Genomic DNA, 22,242 nt, shown 5'->3' on the forward strand with positions numbered 1-22,242 from the left:
TAACTCCACTAAACTTCCAAGGCAATCAAGAATTCCATTTGGGTAGTAAGTTTTCATCCCTCCACACTCTTATCATGTTTATCATCTATCCAAACAATAAGCCTTCTCTCTAAGCCATCACCACTTCAAACAAAAATTCAGACTAAATCTTGACTCCTTAATATTCCTTCTTTTGCAAGTTCATTAGTAGCACCGTTAGCCTCACGTAAAATATGCACAATCTTCCAATGAGGGGTCTCACTTTGTAAGCATCTCAAATTGATCACCAGTTACCTATACCTCCATGGTACCTCTTCATGGTTGTTGGACTATAAAACAACATTGGCTGAATCACTCTCATTCCAAAGTTTTAAAGGAATATTTGGCATAATAGAATCAAAAATTTTAAAAGCCGCATGTATTGCTAGTAATTCAACCCCATTAGAATCACCTGCCCCAATTGTGTTGGAAAATTTAGCTCTTAGCATATACCTAAATTATCATGAAGGATACCTCCAATTCTTGCCTAACTAGAGCTACTAGAACAAGCACCATTCACATTAAATTCCACCAACCTACTGGGGGAGCACACCACACAACATTCGGCCTGATAGCTTTACTTTGTCTATCTATAGAAATAATATCAAGACAACGGATTAAATCTTCAACTGTTAACTATATGTGTGGAAATTTAGTTTTCGACCAGAGCCACACGCAATTTGATAAGATTGAACAATTGAATAATATCTTACATCTTTCTGTTAAAAATCATATGATTCCTGAATTTCCATATAGACCAAGTAATGGCATAAAAAGAAAGTAACTAGACATTACCTCTATCACCCCAAAAAACTAATGCTTGGCATGCAAGGAAAAAAGTTTTGAGAATCATCATGGGACACCCATTGCATCTCCCATTGTTTACACCATGGGCACAAAATATTCCAAGAAGCTTTACATAAGAAGAAAAAATGGCTTACGATTTCCTGGCAACTATTACAGAATACACATGAAGTTTTATCTCCCTCTAATAAACTCGTTGCCATCGATTCCATCTTCACTGCTACTTTCTTCCACATAAGTTGCTAGACAAACAACTCAATCCTATACGGAGCATAACAAAACCAAATCTTCTTCCATACTACACTTTGGATATCCAGAGTAGATAAGGCAGCTTGGCAAAAAGATTTGGATGAGTATCTGCCACTAGAAGTTGCTTTCTACACAATCGCATCCTTCATATTTCTTCTCAACCAATAATGCCTTAATAGAGTCCACAAGCTCGTCCACTGTTGAATTTTCCAACCAAATAAATTACGGCGTAACTCTATGCACCATTACCATACTGAATTGCTCCAATTTCCATAATCATAAAGAACACCATTTTTATTCACAGCAAGTGCATAAATTCTTGGGAATTCACTCTGAAGATGCATATTATTAATCCAACTATCCTACCAAAATAAAATATTTTTTCCATCTCGAACATTGAAACCCATATTAGATTTAATGGGATATTCCTTTAGGTTTAATTAAGGTGATATACCAAATGAAATTCTCATAGGATCACGTTCAATGAACTTGCTCATGTAATATGCACAAACATGTTAATTCAAGTATTTTGATACTTCAATCTACGAAATTGATTACTCACTTCATAAATGAGGAACATAACTATGTCCCAACGTCTCAACTTTATCAATATCCATTTCTTGATAATATTTATTATTTTTAAAATCCATAAATTATTAATATAATGAAATAATGTTCGTAAGTAGTAAGAAATTATATAACATTAATAAATTCTAGTTTATCATTTTTATTCGTTATATTTTCTATATTTTCAAACATTTTAAGTTATAACTACTTGATTATTTTTGTAGTATTTAATATTTAATTACATATTTTTAATTTATTGATATTTTATATTAAACTTGATATTATTTTAAAATAATTAATTAATAACTTTTTTACATGAATGTAATTTATTATACATGGACTCTATTCACCTACTAGTAAAGCAGTATCAGAAAGGAAACTGTCTCTGAAAACAGTGGAAATAAGAAATTCTTACTTCCAACAATTTTAGAAAGTTTGATTTGATTTCTGAAAAATCAAAAATAAAAACATGTTACTAAACACGTTTTCTATTACTGTTTAAAGAAGAAACTAAAAATGAAAAAATAAAATCAGTGAAAAATAAAAATATAAAATTGAAAAGTAATCAAGAATGCAAAGAATCTAAAATACAAATACTGTATAAAGAATTCGATAAAGTAAGAAAAGAATAAGAAAAGACTCCAAACACCAACAGCCTATAACATATTCACACTTTAATCGTTAAATAAGATGTATTGAGTACACCACAATCTTAGATATTACGCTTTCAAGCCATATCATACTTTCACGCAATTTCAGCTGGTAAACTGCTACAGAATTTATTGTAATTTCTTACTTGGTTCATCAAGTTTTCATTAATACTTACTGAATTTTGTAACTTTGATTTTGCCTTGCTGACTTCAATTAATTACCTCCTGATTTACCATCATAAAATGACAACATTACTTCATTTTTAACACATGCTAAAGTTACCAAACTCTAATTTGTACCAAACGAACCATATAAATGTACACAAACTCTAACCACCTTACCCTTTTTATTGTTGAAGGGAACAAAGTAGTAAAGATGGTAACAATGAGAATTCAGTAAAATCAAAGTAGGGTCAGATTTAACTCCTGCAAAATTAAACACGGGAAACATCAAAGCAATCACTAACAGGAGCAAGAACTTGTCTCAATCCTAATACTCTTTAATGCCTTATCAATGTATTTGGAACAAAATTTCAAGTCTGCTTGCAAGTCAGAGTCATTGATTTATTTAACAGTAATGATGCTGCAGGGAGAATAAGCATCCCAATGATCACCATCTATATGTTTGAACCAGAAGGGAGCTACGGTCTAGATGTCAGTAATTACTCGCAATCCCTTTCAATGCAGAATATGTCCCAATAATAGCAAAGACAATACCAACTGCAGCGACAGTAATGCTCAAAACAATCTGTTCATAGGTTGAAAACCTTCGGTTAGTGGTAGGCAAATAAGCTAGTATATATGCATATAAAGTTAATAAAAATGGAGATGAAGCAACCCAAGAGGTTTTCCCAAGAAGATCGCGAAATATGCTAAAGCTTGAGTTTGCTCCAAGATAATAGATAAACACGATTTAATTTCTCAACAAGGCTTCCATATAGGACACCAACAACATAAAAGATAACAACGTACTTTAGTCTCAAATATTTGAAGTGGTATCTTATACTTAAAGTACCAAAATTTTCTCAATACCATTATTGTGTTTAATCAAGATCCAAGCAAGCATCTGTTACTTGTATTGGAAAGCATCACTATGTATAAAATCTCAAGCTTCAAATTTACTTTAGTCAATCATTGCATAACTTATGTGATGACAGATGCGTGCACAATGCATACATAATGCCTGTGGGTGCAGGTGTATGTGTGGGAGTATCTGTTGTTACATTCTTGTTTCATTGCCAACATTGCTACACATCAACCAAGCTCCATGTGGAAGTAGTAATTGTTAGAAATTGTGACTCAAACCCCAAAAGATTTAGATAAGATTTTTTGATTACTTGAAAGATATTGCATAGTGATCAAGTTTACTTGATAGACAAGTTTTGTTGATGGACAAGAAGACTTGTAGGCAAGAACTCTGAAAGGAAAAAGATTCTTTGTGAAACCAAAATAATAGATGAGGTATAAGACAAAGATATAAAGAAAGTTGTATCTTTTATAGGGTTGGGGATTGAGTGTGAACACCTCATAAGACATAAGGCAGAGCGCCCATGGGTGTGAATGTTTGATGTTTGATAAGGGTTTATTGAGAACAAACAAGAGTCCTCATGCGTGTGAATTTGCATTTGGTATGGATTTATGGAAATGTGTTTAGATGAACCAAGCAAAAGTGCTCATGTGCATTTGGATTTGGGATTTTGTGTTTGTGAGTTTGGGATTGGTTGTGTGTTGTGTTAAAATGTTGATTGTCAATTCGATATGTTTGTAATTCTCTACAACTAGTGAATCTTTTCTCTCATCCGTGGATGTAGGTAAATTGAGTACCAAGTTACCTTAAATGATTGTCTCTTGTGTGTATAATTTATTGTTAGATTATGCTTCCACTTGCTCGGATGTCAATTGATTTGGCGTTTGTCATAACAGATATGTCTGCTTCCAAATTTATGAGGAGCAACTTATTATGCCTTGTCTTTAAATCATAATTGATGCAAGTCAGCAGTGTTAAAACATTTTATTCAATTATAATCTCAATGGTTGTTCAATGCATTGAGGCATCTACAACAAGTTTAATATCAATTTATTATCTTAATTCTCAATTTATTCTAATTTTCCTATTGCAATTGCGGAAGAAAATGTTTAAGAAGACAACATAAATGTAAGTCGCCAGTTATTTTCTCTAAGAAAAGAAAAAAGAGCAGAAATGCACATAACAAGTGGATTCTGCTTACCTGTGCCCTTGTAGCTTTTCTTCCAACGATCTTTATGAAGCATAGCGATGGCATTATTATGGCCTAAAATAAAGCATATTAATGCATAAGAAGAATGCCAATGTCCAGAAAACAATCCTTTGAATATTTTCAAATTACAAACAGGAGAACTAAAAAGGAAGGACAAAGCCTCCATAAATGGTTTTTCCATTTCTAAGACCTGCGAGAACAGAGTACTTACCACCATAGAGCTGAGAACAGAACCAATTAAAGCCATCATAAGACCTGTGATCCAAGAAGCAATGTCACATTCAAATCACTCAGTTCCAATAATAAATTTAAGGGTATGGATAATAATAAATTACTAATAAATAAACAGGTTTTAGATTCTTAATCTTTATTGATGGCATCACTCAAAACAGGATCTCATTCTCCTAGCCCAACCAAATTTAGGTTTTGACTTCCGCTGAACTCCCTCACTTGAATTATACAAACTTCAATCCCATTCGTTAGCCTGCTCTTAGGATATGGCTCTTAGCCAGACATAACTAAATCTAGAACATCAAAGGAAAGGAAGTTCCAAAACTTTACCGAAGAAAGGCATGGCAAATGCAGCGCCAACAGTAGACAAGACGAGTGCTACTCTCAGAAAAATGAAACACCACAAACTATTTGAAACTTGATCAGGCAGCAGCTCCTCTATACTCCTTGCCAAAGGGATCATCAACAATGCATATTTGGTCAATGTCAAGGAAGAAAATAGGCATACTGGAAGAAAACCAAAAGACTCATGCATTGATTTAATGTTCACAATTCTCACATATACAGCCAAAAGGATATTTTGTAAATGGGTTGATAACCTGCAAAACAACAAGAAAGGTAGCTTAGAAACCACATCGCATCTCTCTCTCTCTCTCTCTCTCTGTGTGTGGCTCAAAATACCCATGAAATGCAAAGTCTCTACATACCGTTGTCCACAGCGCGATTTTGGAAATAAAAGACTCTGGTGGCATATTCAAAGTTATCTGAGACAAGGTGCCTTGACCAAACTCAAGAAAACCCATTGCTGCAACACCCCCATACAATAGTATACACAAAAGAAAACTGCACAAGATATTAAGCAGAAATCAGAACACAAGAACCACATAACAGATCCTTCCATGCCACAACGAATTTCCTTACCATAATACCATTGCCTTCTTAAATTGTGATTTGTCAGCCATTGATTGATAGATATTTGGAAACACAGAATGCCCCGAATGACAAAATCCATATACACCAATTACAAATGGAATGCCACTCCAATTCAGTGCTTGCCCAGTATGATGGAAGCCAACATTACCTGCTGCACCAAGGAATAGCAGACAAAGAACTATCACCAATGTCGCAACAACCCCACCAGCTGCAAAGTAAAATTTGATGTAAGTTCAAAATGTATCTTCAACAATTGAGGATCTTAGAAACAACTTTGCATCACCTGAAAGATATGAAATCAGACGGAGATCTTTTAACCAGACAGTGGGTAGAACAACGAAGGCAGTTAGAATTCCAAAGAGGTGCATTGAGTCCATCTTTAAACCAGGCCAATCGAAAGAAACTCCAGGGAATAGCCTTGTAAGATTGTCACCCTCCAGGATAATAAATTCCACACAATATGACTGTACAGGTTAAAATGGAATTTGTAAATTCGATAGAAAACTCACGGACTATGATTCAATAAAATTTAAATTAGAAGCACAAGCTTACATATAATTCTGTGTACAGAACAACCTGCATCCATCAAACAAATACAGTATTAGAAAGTTTGCATACAAATAAGTGGCAAATAAATATAAGGTATATCAGCAATTGATTTTTCTTTTTCCCTTCAACTTCACAATTATCATTAACAAAACCATTGATTGTTAGATGTAGCAGAAACGACAACTGAAATAAAATTTAATATTTAAATTCTAGAAAATCAGGAGAGGCATGACAAAACATAGAAATTGCAATTACAAACCATGATTATGAGAACAAACAATATGTGTTAGATACCACAATCATAGTAGGATATGATTGTCAGTAATGCCCCCGCTGGCCTAATAAACTGTTCATTATACTAACAGGCAAGAATCTTGAATAACTCACAGATATAAAAAGGCGTCCAAATCGTCCAAAGGCAGCTTCGCCAAGATCAGGGTAAGATATAATTCCTTCTCTGCTCTCAAAGCAGTATTTCATAAGTATGGCTGTATAACAACATATAACTGCGAAAACGATTAGCACCAACAAGCTTGCCCAGCCTCCTTCTGCTATTGTATAAGGCGTAGATAAAAGCCCAACTCCAACCATTACATTTACCGCTGCCAGAAAGGAAAAACCAAGGAGTTAAAAAATTTTAACCATAGGGCACATCCAGAAGAAAAATAAAGTCAAATATAATTATCTCTTAATTTCCAAAATGTCCAATGGTGTTAGTAATAAGAACTGAACTGACAGTTTTCTTGTCTTGGATGCAAGTAGGCATGAATGGGAGCAGATAAATAACAACACTACACCAATTTTCCCTCTAGATCATTTGACAAAAGTTTCACTCACTTTGAAGCGTAGAAATAAAGAAATCAAAAGTAAAGGCAACAGAGCATTATAACAACATTGCTTACTATTAAAGATAGTCTGGGTCACGTTACATCCATAAGCAACGGGAAACTCTCCGGTAAGTTGCTTATGAAGTGAATACTTCTGTGACCATGATGACGGTGCTCTTGAGATGGAATCTAAAAAATCCTTCTGACAACTCTTTTGATGTTCAGGCAGTAGAGGAAGCTTTCCATCCAGGTCCAAACTACTTTTACTTTGGCTGCTAAAACTAAAATGCGTAAAATTTGGAACTCCTCCAAGAACTCCAAAACTTGGTGATGCTGTGATTGTGTAAGGATCCATTGTCTCTCTGTAACAAACACAAAGAAGTTTCCAGAAAAAGAGCAGGTGATGCATCAGCCAACAGAGAATGTATCCAAAAAGCACAGCTTCCGAAGGATTTGGCAAAAGGCTAAAACGATTCCAATTGTTTGCAGCAGATAAATGAAAGTTCTAACTTTTATATGAAGCGAAGTGCAAAAATTTAGGCTTTTAATGATTTGGAGGATGGACAGAGGAAGGATGAAAATGTTTAAATCCATGACCAATTCAACCACCTTCCTGTTTGTAGTATAACCATTATATTGAAGATTTTCACTTCCTTCTTCCCATCCTGTCTACCAAGTGAGGCCAAAACAGAATTACTCGCATTGACAAGTGATATCCTTGGAAGGAACAACAATCAATTACTTGCTTTTATATGAGGAAATAGTGTAACCCAAGAACCACCTATAGATGGTTGAGACCAGGTTCAAATGATTTTTTTTATTATTATTATTATTACTATTTCAACAATCAATATTTTACAAGAAAACATCATCTGCTGCAAGCTGAAATGTTGTATATCCCCCCTTAACAAGCAAAACAACTTGACGGTTTTATATACTTCATTTATCTCCTTAATATAAATTCAAAATTCAAGTTTATTATTATTTGAAATTTCAGAATTTCTTGTAGGGTTAGGTCCCAGTTCAAGTTTCACTATGAACTGGTTTGCTCCATCTTTATATTCAATTTCCCCGGTTACATGCTATAGGTTGATTTATTTGTTAGTTTTCTTCCTTTGTGAAGACTTGCTAGGTTGAGCCTTTTACAATGTCTACTTATACATGTATGCCAGAGAAAAGAAAAAACTAAACTCTTGTCAAATAGATGTACTAATTACATGCAACTCGAACAGAGTATCAATCGCTTGACTAAGCCAGTAATCAAATACAAACACAGATTTCCAGTTCTTCTGTTTTGGTTTTGCAGAAATGAATATATATATATATATATATATATATATATAGTGTGGATTGATACAGAATGAGAAGAGAAGAAAGGTGATACTGGAAACTTTGTGGCCATTGTTGGGAAGAGAAAGCGGCAGAAGGGGATCCGCTGCCTCCCTCACTGTCATCATCACTGATGTTGCCGCTGCTGCCGTCATCTACCTTTGTCTCTTCGAGGTCCTCCTCATTATCAGCACCATCATATTCCATGAAGAACTCTTCATCATCCCTGTCCTTAACCTTGTCAGCCATAACTGCTACTATAAAATAAAATAATGAAAAAGAAAAGATGATGGGCGTTGAGTAAAAAGAGTGTGAGAGAGAGATGGAAAAAAGGCAGAGGGATGGATCGTGAAGACAAATTGCAGGGTTTCCAAGAGATATGGAATGGCTGGCTGTGCTCCACAAGTTGGAGAGTGTAATGAAAGTACACATGGGAGGGAGGGTCAGGACCGGAACTAACCATTTTTTGTTGAAAGGTAAAAGAGGAAAAAGAATGAAAGTTAGAAATTTATAAAATATATACATTGAACTTAACCAACTATTAAAAGATTTATAATAAATAATAATTTTATATAATATATAAATTAAAAAATTTATAATAATCATTTAAAAAAATTGTGTTTGATGATGTTTTATTTAAATTCATTAATTATTGACTTTATACTGAAAAAATTAACAATATCTTTCTCAATATAAACAACTAAATTATTTGTAAAAAATTCATTATTTATTTTGTTCTAGAGTCTTATTTTCACAATTTTTATTCTAAAAAAGCTCTCTTTATAGTTACTGTAGAAATCAAAATAGTCAAAATAAAGTGAATTAATCTATCAATCAAGTGATAATTTTTTTATTTTTCAATCTCTACTAATCTCTAGCGTAATTCAGAAAATATCTTAATATTTTTAAAACTTTAATGATGAGGTATATCAAGCTCGTAATACCTCAATTGTAATCTCAAAATAAGTCTTTCTTGTTTTGTGAAATCTTGAAAATAAAAACTCCTTGCTAACTTGCAGATATTATCAATATTGAATGATTTATAATTGTTATTAGCATCCAAAGCAATGCTTAAAGTTAAAAGTTCCACAGCTTGCTCATTGAATCTTAAATTCAATTCTTGTAACTGGGAATCTATTGTCATTAAGAATACATCAACTCGATAATGATGCTCTATAGTTACATCTGGTTGACGAGATCGACCCCTACCTAACATATATCATGCACCCATGTCAGAAATTTCTATCTCATGTTTTTGACAAAATTTTTTCACATTCTCAAGCAAATTAGACCACCCATCATCTCAAAACTTCTGAAGGAGTGATTTTGTTGTAAAAATTAAATGAATTGCATTTTAAAATATCTTGAGAGCGTAATTGTAATGTTTAACAAAGAACATTAGTGATTCCCATGATCTCATACATCAAGTGTAATATGAAAATAAATTCAAATGATGCTAATATTTTACTAATAGCAAAAGCATCACCTCTTTGTGAATAACTAGACCCTTCGTCAATAATACTTTTAACAACAGTGCAAGTTGCATCAAACATTCTCATTAAGCTACAAATAAAATGAAAGTGTGAGCTCCATCGAGTATCTTCAACTCTTTGTAGAGTTCTCACTTGCTCTGCTTCTTTACTTGTTTCAAGTTCACCATCGGTAATCATGTTTGCAATGTCAATTGCTTAAGCAGTTTGTAATTGGTCATGCTTTTTGGAAGAAGCACTAACAATATTTACAATAGAAGTCTATTATGTAAAAATTTCATGAATACGAACTATTTCTCTAGATGCTGCAACCAATGCTAATTGTAATCTGTGAGCATAACAATGCACATAATATGCGTATAGACAATTGTTATGTTGGTCCCAATAATATGTGCTAGAGAGAGGGTGAATAGCACTTTTTGACTCTTACTAAAGTTACCTCTTAAATGGGGATAAATACAAGATGAACAATAAATTTAAAGATTAGTGGAAAACTAAAGCAGCAGAGACAATACACAAATATTTATAGTGGTTCGATCTAGATCTACATCCATTACCTTGATTATTCAACTAAGGATTTTTCAAACCAAATCACTAAAAACAATGAAATTCACAAGCTTCCACCAAGCTTTTACAATGACTTTTCGTAGGCTCAGCCACAACCTTTAGCAATGGTTTTTCACAGGATCAACCAAAATCCAAAGTGATTTTTCAAAGGCTCAACCACAACCTACAACAACAATTTTTACTAGGATCAACCAAAACCCAACAATCAACTTTTCTAGGCTAAGTTGGAACCTTTACACTCAATCAAGCAATCTAAGCTTGAATAAATCCCTTAGAGTGACTCGCTTACTCTAAGTGTACAAGAAGAGAAGAAATAAAGAAGTACCTATGATCACTTACTTGATCTAGATGGTACAAGATGAAGTGCTGAACTCTATTACAAAGATTGACGTTTAAGTGCAGTAAGGTGCAGAGAAGATTTTCTGGTTTTCAGCTTTATATTACTTGGAAGCCTTCAATTCTCTCAAAAACTGATTTCTAACCATTGGAAGACCCTTTTATACTTGAAGAAATAACTCTGATGGCAGTTTGATAGTTTATGGCCATTGGAAACAGTTGAGGATGAGTTCTAACCGTTAATATGTCTTGTAGTGCTTTTGTTCAAATTGCAAACAGAGAGCTCTTAGTCGACTGACTTGGTCGACTAAGTTGGTTTTGTTTTAAGTTGCAGATTCTGGCAGAGAACACTTAATCGACTAACTTGGTTGACTAAGTTGGTTCTGTTTCTCAAACTCTTCAACCCGCCATTCTTTCAATTTGAAACTTGGTCAACCAACATTTTTCCTTGTTTCACCAATAAGCTTCCTCCTTATTAGACAGTTATATCTTGTTATTTTTATCCCTCTTTTTCTTTTCATATACTCTTTGAAAGATTGACTTATTAATTTCATTCATTAATTTTCCTACACACTTAAGTAAAGGCATTAGACATCAATGAATGGAAATATTTTGCTATCATTAAAAACACATAGAGTCAACATTCTCCATCTCTTATTTTTGATGATGAGAAAATACTCCTATATTAATAGTGCAATGTCTATGCTCAATATGAATGCTTCAAATCTTTATGCATAATGAGTTACTCCCCCTTAGTCAATGCATCTAGTTTTCTTTAAAGATTTGCAATAAATTATTTATCATATCCATAACAGCTAAACAAAATATACAATGTCCATAATAGCTAAGCAAGATATATTGAACATCCATAATAACTAACACATAATATTCAATAAAATCATAACTAAGCATCACACACATAAATTAAACATGAAAACCTATCACACTCAATTTAACTTAGTTTTCCTTCTCTTTCTTTTTCTTTTTCATCATTAAACAAGATATTCAAAACTCCCCCTTAATGAGTGCATCAAGATTTTCCTTTAATCTTTAAATCAAACTTTAATGAATGAGAATCATAAGCACTCATACACCTAAGTCATACAAGCTTATAGATATAGTTTAATAACTTTAAGAGTCAAGCTTATGTTTATGTAAGAACAAATGTATGGGAGTTAAATCATTTCAAGAATTTGTTAAAGATTACTCAAATAATGTTCAAGCAAATTTCATCATTTTGTCATAATCAAAACTATAATAATTTTAAAGCTAACACGATAAGTACCAAAGCTTAAACCATTCCATTCACCACGCATGTTACTAGCACCGTCATATCCTTGACCCTAAATACTTTTAACTTGAAGGTTATAACGAGAAAGAACAGATACTAACTATTTCTTCAAAGTCATTGCACTAGTATCATTAACATGTACTAGATCAAAGAAACGTTCTTGAACAAAACGATCACCATTAACAAATCTCAAAATAATAGCCATTTACTTTTTTTTAGACTCATCTCGAGTTTCATCAATAATAATACAAAACTTAGCATTTCCCACTTCCTCTTTAATTGAATTTCTCACCATATTAGCCAAAATATGCAAAATCTCCTTTTGAACATCATTGGATGTGTACTTAGCAACCCGTGAAGCATTTTCTAAGACAAGCATACAAACATTATTATTGTAAGATCCTAACAATTTCAGCATTTCAATGAAATTTTCTTTATTTTTTGAGGATGGACTTTCATCATGACCTCTAAATACACAAGCTTGAAAAGTGAACCTTCTAATACAATTTATAGAAACTTTAAGTCTAAGCCGATTATTCAACATCTCTTCTGATGCTTGTCTTTTGATAAGCCTGTAAATAAGTTTGGATTTTTTCAATAAACCCTCACAAGATCTTACAACAACATTATGTGGGGAATTTAGATTTTTCCCAACATGATTTAAAAGTTGATCATTTTCTTCATTATTTACTTTCTTTTAACTTTTGAAACCCTTTTCAATAAATGCATTTGAACTTGGACGATTTGAGGTGTTCTTTCCAAAAAGGTAGCATGACAAACAAAATACAGTATCTTTGTCACAAGAATACTCCAACCAAGAAAGATATAATTCAAAAGAAGAAGCTTGAAAACGACGAGGGTGATCATCATCTGATAAAGGGTACGTCTTAAGAATGGGTTGACATGGCCCACGTTTGAGATAAGCACGACTAGTTTCATCCATTTGATTGATAAAAAATTCCTATATCATTGGTCATAATCCAAGATCAGGTTCTGTATGAAAAGCATCAATTTCTTCAAGATTGAGCCTTGGACGTTTTGATTCACACTACTCTTATTCATGACTTGAAGTATTAAGGTTTGGTGGTTCAAGTGTAGGAGAATCATTTGAACGATTTACCTTTTTTCTTTTAAAAATTTGTCAATTGTTTTAAACTTACTCATATTTTAATCAAACTTGAAAAAAAAAATATAGTCAACATCCAATATTCTTATTTATTTATATTTAAACTTGAAATATTAAATATAAAATTATAATACATAAAATATAAATAGTTAAATATGAAATACAAGTTTTTACACAATAAGTTAAATAATATAAATAAAAAAAGAAGGTAAAAAAAAAACTTTATTTCTTCTTAATTTTACACATTGGTGGTGAGTGGTTTCTGTCTTTTCTTGTCCAAACTCATAAGTTTATAAAATTTTTTTTGAAGAATGAGGTGTGTTTCAGTGGTGAGTTGTGAGAAAACAGAAATAAAAATAAAAAGACATAAAAGTAAAGAGAAAAAGAGATGTAAGGAGATTTAAATTAAAGTAAAGTTCAATAATTTGTGAAGTTGTTTTATTTTTTTTATTTATATTAATTATTAAATAAAAAAATTATTTTGAAAGGATAATTAAAAATATATAATAAATAAAAATTTTTAAAATTTTTGTAAAAATCATTAATAAAATATATATAAAAAATAAATATTTTTAAAATTTTTATAAAAATTATTAATAAAATATATATATAATATAAATATTTTTTAAAAAAATTTTTATAAAAATTATTAATAAAATATATATAATATAAATATTTTTAAAAATCGTGGCCCCACGTTGTTGGCTTACCCTCCGCCCCTGGGGAGGGTTTTCATTCATTTTTACGTAACATACAGGAGAGATGACGTGTTAGATACTCAATGTTTTCAGATTCAGGGGTTCAACCAGGTGTGTGGTTGGAAATCATATAGATTCCCACGCGCTCACATTTGTTAAACTCAGGAGTACACAAATGTGACAGAAAAAGACAAGGGCCATGGCCAGCACGGGTTGATTGGGAGGAGGGATGGATAAAGAGACAGCCAAGACGCTACAAGATTGCGAGTGGGACAGCATGCGAGGGGCTCTTTGTCGGTTTGTGAATAATGGGTTGGGGCGAGTAGCAGCCACAGCGACATGGTTACTCCTTCTCCAGTGTTCCTCTATTATAGCTTGTACGACATGTTTTTGCTACTCTGTCCATTAATTTTTTCCACTGATATTTTATCCCCATTTTTCTTAATTTTTGGCGGAACCCATGCCAAATTGGCTGTATAAGTTTCCTTCAATTCTTATGGAGAATCTTTCAATTTGTCAATTTCAATTCTCAATTTAGAACTCAGATAACCAATTTTTTAATTACAATTTTCAGACTTTACTTTATAAATCAGCTTACCTGACCGTTTTACCTTTCAATCTTCAAGTGTTTATTTTATATTATCAAAACTATGATTGAATGAGCAAATACTTTCATAAAAAGGGATACTAACTCGTTAAAACTGGAAGCCTCTTTTGTAAACATATTTGTAAATTTTAAGTTAATTTAAAAAAATTGATGCTCTTAAGTTTATTTAAAAAAATCTAATGAATTAGATATTTATATATAAAAACGGATGCTCTACCTGTGATTTTTTTTTCTTTCTTCATTTCCTGATTTTTAATATTTATTATTATAATGATTGAATTGTTTCTAGAAAAATTATTTAAATAATAAGTCAAGTTGAATTATGGGTCATACCCAGTTCTGTGATGTTTGGATTCGGATTGTTCTGTATAACTCGAGTCACTTGAGTTTTGAGATAATTTTAAATTGGGTTTAGCTGTTTTGGATTATTTAAAGTGTGGTAAAATTAGATATTGGATAGCTTTCCTTTGGATTGTCTTGTTTTGGGTCAAATCAATTTTAAGTTACACTATTTTATTATATTATCAAGTTACTGAGTTTCGATTCCAGACAGGTTGAGTTGGGTTGCTCATATTGGGCCAAATTTGTTCACCTCTAATTGTCATGTGACACTCCTATGAAGCTCCTAACACCACTTTCATATACAGTAGACGTAGTACACCCCATTTTGTTTGGAGTTATTTTTGCAAATTTTGAAAATAAATTAAATTAGTGCCGTTTTTATATAATTAACTCAATTGTTAATTTTAAGCTCTTTAGGGCTTATTTTAATTTTAGTTTTGATTGAATTAGTCGTTAGATTAACGTTCCTTGAGCTTAGTAATTCAAGTTTGCAATAAACCCAATGTCATGCAAAATACAAAATAATAATAATAATAATAATAATACAGAAAAATAAAAAATAAAAAAAGTGAAAAATGAAAAAAATATATAAAATGGAAAATGAAAAAGAGATAGGACCATATAAAAAATTATTTCTCCAATCTTATCTCTGGCTTTTTTTTTTTTACCAGCTCTAGCTTTTTAGATTTATTTAAATTCTATGATTTTTTTTGAAAGGTAAAATTCTATGATTGTTAAGAATTTTTAGATTTATCCAATGATACTTAATCCCTTAATTTTTGGACTAAAAGGTATTAACAAACCCTTTTCTAGCAACAAAAATCATAGAGTAGGATTGAAGAATTTGTTAGAAATGTTAGCTCAATAATAATGTAGAAATATTCAACAAATTCAATTTTCAATGAAGGCAAGCTTGAATATAAGTTTCTCAAATTGTTTTTACTTTAAACTATGTCAAGAGTACTTTGATACACAAATTAACAAATAAGTAAGCTGTAAACAAATTTTCAAAACTTTCTTCAAAGTAAAATGCACAAGTTTAAGGAGTGAAAAGTCAAGAGAAAAGATGCAAATAATTTATAAAGATTTGACCCTCTCTATAGGTGCCTACGTTTTCTCTCTTAGCAAGTTAAAAGAGTTAATCCACTATGATCAAATGCCTTTTCGAAAGTTTAAGCACAACCTTTTTAATAACCTTTTCAAGGCTAAGGTTTAAGCTCTATGCCTTTCAAGGATCCAACATAACCTTTAATTCTATCTTTTAAAGGCTATGGTATAACATTTTTTTTTTCTTTTACAAAATGATAGCAAAGATACCTCTATAAGGTAGGTTTTGCTAATAAATATAGTATTGAAAAAGTATAATTGGTATAAGAATATATACAAAGAATAGGAGTGAAAGCACTAAGAATTTAAAGCTCAAAGATAGCTGAAAAGCTAAGTGAAAGAATGTGTTTGCTTGCTCTGGATTGATTTTTTTTTCTTTCTTCTCTTTTTCTTCATATGAGTTGATTCTTGGGCAAATGATGTTTGTCTACACTCCTCCAACCTTGAAAATGTGTTGGAGAAGTCCTTTTTATAATTAAAAAAACTTTACAACCATTGGAGTTCATTTAATGTAAAACATAGCCTTTAGTTACCTCAAACCCGTGCTCGATGATCATAAGGTATCAATACCTATCTACATGCATCGATACTTTTATTAGGATTTTAAAATTCTACACGAAGGTATCGATACATCTATGAGAGGTATCAGTACTTTGCTTGACAAAAACATTCTATTTAAAAAATATTAATACTTTTAAGCCAAAAAATATCGATACTTTTAGGTCAAGGATCGATACTTACAGTTTAACACTTTGATTTTGACCTTTGAAAAGGTATCGATACTTCATTCAACAGTATCAAAACTTGCATGAAGGTATTAATACTTGTTAGAAATATGAGCTTAAAGTAAAACTACTAAGAAGGGGGGTGAATTGGTTGTTAAATAAAAATTTCTCCCTTGTTCAAAAATCTTTGAAGATGAAGCAAAAATATGAAAGAATGAAACAACAAAACAGAGTATAAAATGAATGAGTAAAGAATAAAAAAATAAAAAGTACTCAGTAGGATTTTTATAGAGGTTCAGTCTTCCAATGCCTACATCTTCTCCCTTGATAGCACAAAGAATTTGAATCCACTATCAACTTGCCTTTTTAACAGGGTCAGATGTAACCTTTACAATATGCTTTTTACAAGATCAGACGTAACCTCTACAAAGTGCCTTTTGCATGATCAGGCTTAACTTCTATCAAAACACTACCTTTTTCAGGTTTAAGCACAACTTTTACACAAAATGCAACCTCTTAAAGGATTAGGCAAAACCCTTTTACCTTTTGCTTGGAGATATAGCCAATACAACAGTAGATTCTAGTGAATCTCTAACTTAAAACCTCTAGAAAGGTTAATAAAAAAGTTTAAGATAAAAAAGTAAGAGCTTTTTCAAAGATATGAATGACCTAAGAAAGTTTAAGCTCAAAAAGGATTAGTTGAAAAATAAAAAAGTAATCTTTAGGCTCTATTCTTGCTCAAAAATGGGAACTTTTTACTCACAGCTTTTTCTTTTGTTTTTTTTCTCTTTTCTTTTTCAAAGATGATTCAAACTCATTTAAAATCTCTCAAAATCCCTGCTTTAACATCCTCATGGTAGATATTTATAGCCTATGTGGTTTTCTACTAGTTGGAGTGAAATTTGAATCATTTCTTGTATGTTCTAGCCAGCTTGCAAAATTCTATAGTATTTGTAGAATTGATTCTTTGCTATTAAGATGTCGGTTCTTTGCAAAGTTTGTAGCTTTTTATCTTTGGAGAATCGATTCTTCTATTTTAAAGTTTCGGTTCTTCTATAATTAGGTTCAAAGATGACATCTTTGTAATTTTAGAGAATTGATTCTTTAGCCTCAAGGTGTCGGTTCTTCACTGTGGTTTGGTTCTAAAATTTAAATTTAAGCTTGATTTTTACCTCTCCACTTTCGTCTAGTTGTACCATCTCTTTCTTGGTCACTGTTGTTCAATTTTCTACTCAAGCAAGTGCACGTATTGCAAAGATAATATAGAGATGAGTAAAGTGTCGATCCCACAAAGAATTGAATTAATCTTTACTGTTAACTACTAAATTAACACAGCCTAATTTTATCTAAACAATTAAAATTAAAAAAGAAAATTTCAATTAATAAACTAAAAACTAAAACTAATATACCAGCAAATTTTACTTCTAGTGATTAACAGACCTAAGATTATGATATCCTTCAATACTTTATCTGAATATTGTATCTTTCTCTTAACTCAGTTTAATGGATTAAGTTGCTAACCTAGTGTCTTAAATTATTTACAAGTCTCTATCGAGTTTTTTTTTATAAAAATAGCTCTTTCAATTAATTTACTATATGTCAATGCAAATTATATTGAAGAAATATTCATTAAGTTTGTGTTCTAATTTTAACTACGTATGGCTTATAGGTGTATGTCTACCTTATATGCAAATCAAACCACCTAATCAACTAAGTGTATTCGATTATATGCTATTCAATTTAAGGTCTACCTAAATCTCTTTCTTAAAGGTTTAACCTAGGTTTCCAATTCAATCTAATTGGTGATTAGGCAATTAGAAGTATTAAGAACAACATAAAATAAACAACCTAAATCTATCAAACATAAGTAAAAGATAAATAAATAATTCAGACTACATATTGAGTTCAATCGTAATCTTAGATTAACAATTTAGTTTCCCATTAAGTCATACATCATCATTGAATAAAGTTTAAACATTAAGAACAAAACCAAGAAAATAAGAGAATAAAAGAAAAGATAGAAAAACTCAAGAGTTGTATTCTTGATCTCCAAATCTCCTTGAATCCTTCAAATTCTTCTTAGCTTCAGTGACTCTTGCTGCTTGACTTTTAGTTGTTAATTTGGTGTTTTTTTTTCGTTCTCCCTTGAAAGGTTGTTTTATAGGCTTTGAAGTTAGGCCAAGTTGGGTGAAGAAAGAAGTAAATTTCTGCTGGGATTTCCTCATCAGACTATGTAGGTCACAACCTTGCCCAATTAATTAATAGAAATCATAATTGCTCTAGGACTACTACAGTGTGTCAATTTCGACAAGAGTTTTTACTACCTTCCAAGCTGAACTAGGTGAAGTGGTAAATATGAAAGTTGTATATTTTTCTCTTATCTTTCCAATGTCTAAGAATTGATGTATTTGGAGCTTTGTAGAGAAAGTTATGACCAAAATACTAAAACATGTGCAGTGCAAGTCTACACTTTAAAATTGCTCTCCTTCTTTCACTAAAATTTTTCTTTCATCAAACTCCTACAAAAGCACAAATAAATCAATAACAACCTATCTTAACCACATTAACACCAAATTAAGCATAAAATTAACTAAGATTAGATTGACTAACCTAAAATAACTAATTTAAAATAATTAAATAAAATCTACTAATTTTTATGCATTTCTACAAAAACTAAGCCAAATTATTATTAAAATGAAGTCCAAGTAACTCTATATCATAGAGTTATCAATCACCAAGTTTCCAAGTTGTACTTTTGGTACTTCAAGAACCGATATCTTCTCCATGTAGAATCAATTTTTTTTTCTTTGTTTTTTTGCCTTCTGCATTCTATCTCTCTAGAATCAATTCTTTGTCTCTGAGGTGTTGGGTTTTCACAAATCTTGAAGCTTCTGTCTTTTAAGAACCGACTTCTTCTTTTCTAGAATTGATTTTTCACTATTGATCTCTGCTTAAGAATTGACTTCTCTCTCTCCAGAATTAATTTTCCCTGTAATTGCAAAAATAGATTTTGCTTTCTTTTCATTAAAGGATCAAGTATTTTCTTTTGAGAATTTGATTCTTAGGCTGGCACTTTGAATTTTGAAAACAAGAGATCTTTGAGAAAATTAAAGGATATTTCTTCGAGTTCAAGAGCATGATCATTCATATTCAAAGTATTTCAATATATATTTCCTTTAAGTTTAGCTTTAATACTCTTTTGAGGATCTTCTTCATATTTACAAATATCTTTCATTCATTTTCAAAACTTTTTAAGTTCAATCAATTTTGGTATGTCAAAACAAAAATAAAGCTAACAATACCTTATTCAAGAATATCGATACTTGCAATGTGAAACTCAAAAATCAAGGTCTTTAAAGCCAATTTTTTGCATAAGTACTTAACCATTTCAATTTAAGATGTCAAGGGACTTTCATACTTGTTCAAAAACATATTTAAGTAATTTTGATCATTTGATTTTGTCATTTCAAAACTTAGGATCAACTGTAAAGTTACCAAAATTAACCAACAAAAATAAGAAAAAAAAGTGAGGTTTTTGGGTTTTTTTTCTTTTTTGCCTTTGATTCGGGTTTTTGAGTTTTCTGGAAGAGAAAAGTGTTTTTTAGCAAACCGATGTGGAAAGAAAAAGGAGTAGGAGAGGAAGAAGAAACAAGTGTCGATGGTGGAAAAATCCACTCATTAACGACTAGATCTAAGGATTTAGGGGCATCATTTTCTTTACATATAGGAAAATATGAAGCAATTTTCAAAAATCTAAACTGATTAAACGAAAAAAAAAAGGTTGAAAGGAAGAGAAAGAATTTTTTAGGGGTTGAAAATGTTGCCGAAAAGAGGCGGATGGCAATTGGCGATGGTTAACGCAACAGACCACCACATGAATCTCGAAAACGAAAGAACTGGGGAGAAAAGGAGAAGAGGAAAATAAAGGGGAAAGGGCTGATTTTTTGCCTTTCATATCATAATCAAAAAAATGTTGTTTTGGGAGTAGCATTAAGGATTAGTTTGGTAACCGGAAAATAAATTGCTACTAGAAAATTTTTTTTGTGTAAAATATTTGACAAGAAAATTTAATATTTTCTGTTATTTGGATAATCTGTCCAAAACATTTTTTATTACTTGGATCATCTTTTAGAAAATATTTTTCACCATAATTGATGGAGTTATTTGGGTGTTATAATGATAAATAGGAGTTACTTACAAAACAATGTTGCCATTTGATTTTCACATTAAAATTTATAATAAAAATAAAAATGGAAAAATCAATAATAATATTTTTCAAAGCATTTAACGACATATTATAATGAAAGTAAGTTCTGATTTTCAAAAAATTCTCATCTCATCTTTTTTTTTTTGCCATAACACTATAAAAATATCAATATTCATAAATTGTATAAAACATCCAAAATATATATTTATAAATGTGTATTTATTAAGTGACGATCATTGAAATATTTTTTGATATAATAATTAGTAAGATTTATTCAATTTATAAATAAAAATATTAATTGCATTGAATGATTTCGATAAAAAATATTTTTTTTTAATTTTAATAGTATTGAATAATTTCAATATTAATATTTTAAGTTAATTTTTTTAAAATTTAGATATCAATAATTTTTAATTTTTTTAATATTTTAGCTTAAATATTAATATTCATCAAACCTAAACTACTAAACTTAGTATAAGAGTTGTTTTTCTGTTATCGAAAAATATCTTACACCTCTCAAGGACGTAAAACATTTTACATGATCAATGAGTATTTTTCTTGTTGACTTGTAAAATGTTTTAGATTTGAAATAAATTTTTTGTCTTCCAAATAAGCATAAGTCCTGAAAACGTTTTTTTGAAAAATATTATACTTCATAACAAACAGACCCTAAAGTGCAAAACAACTTGTTTTGAAAAGTAATGAAGGAGAAAAAAAGGATTTTAGGTTGTATCTAACTTGTCCCAACCCGACTTTGTTAGGTCAATCCAAAATAGTTTTTGACTATTTTAATTTGGATTTAAACCCACCTAAGGTATGTGACTTGACCCAATTTTATTTTGTTATTTAATTTCAATTTTTTTCCTTTTTGTGCATATATCTAAATTTATGAAATTATTTTTAAAAAAATGCTATTAAAGAATAATGAGGATTATAGAATTAAAACTTTTTATATAGTAAAAATATTATTTAACAAAATATCCTTAAATGGAATTTTTAAGGAAATTGCAAGTGATAATATTTGAAAAAATTTTCTAAGTGAAAATAGTTATGGCATCTTGCCAAAAGTATTAGGAAGGGAAAATCTCAAAATTATTTTCACAAAAAAGATTATTTCTAAATAATTATAAAAATGTATATAAACAACAAATATGTAAAAATTAAAATATTTTATAAATTACAAATTGCATCATGATAATTAAGTTTCTTGTCTCATATGCATTTAATTATAATTATGCAAGTAAATGTTAATCCTCTAATGATGGGAATTTAAGAAAGTTATAAGTGACAATTTTCTTGAAATTATTAGGTGAGGAAATTTTCTAAAATTCTATCAAAAGTGTTAGAGAATT

General features: G+C 30.8%; 1 protein-coding gene across 6 annotated transcripts; it reads right to left on the bottom strand.

The window, feature by feature from the left end:
* Positions 716–8,854, bottom strand: LOC18598730 (vacuolar amino acid transporter 1). Of its 6 annotated transcripts, none has more exons than XM_018121148.1 (13): positions 8,450–8,853; positions 7,141–7,427; positions 6,626–6,840; positions 6,242–6,265; positions 5,973–6,153; positions 5,678–5,897; positions 5,464–5,599; positions 5,336–5,355; positions 5,087–5,232; positions 4,737–4,780; positions 4,517–4,579; positions 2,632–2,714; positions 716–1,268 (listed from the first exon to the last, which is right to left on the bottom strand). In XM_018121148.1, the coding sequence occupies exons 1-12, from the start codon at positions 8,824–8,826 to the stop codon at positions 2,691–2,693; spliced, it is 1,737 nt and encodes a 578-aa protein (XP_017976637.1). In that variant the 5' UTR covers positions 8,827–8,853; the 3' UTR covers positions 716–1,268; positions 2,632–2,690. The 6 variants fall into 6 exon arrangements, with proteins under 6 accessions (XP_017976637.1, XP_017976635.1, XP_017976636.1 ...); XM_018121147.1 differs by having other exon boundaries at positions 817–1,268; positions 2,465–2,714; XM_018121145.1 differs by having other exon boundaries at positions 839–1,268; positions 2,465–3,036; positions 8,450–8,852.

The sequence above is a fragment of the Theobroma cacao genome, chromosome 5 (assembly GCF_000208745.1).
Source record: "Theobroma cacao cultivar B97-61/B2 chromosome 5, Criollo_cocoa_genome_V2, whole genome shotgun sequence".
NCBI classification, from domain to species: domain Eukaryota; kingdom Viridiplantae; phylum Streptophyta; class Magnoliopsida; order Malvales; family Malvaceae; genus Theobroma; species Theobroma cacao.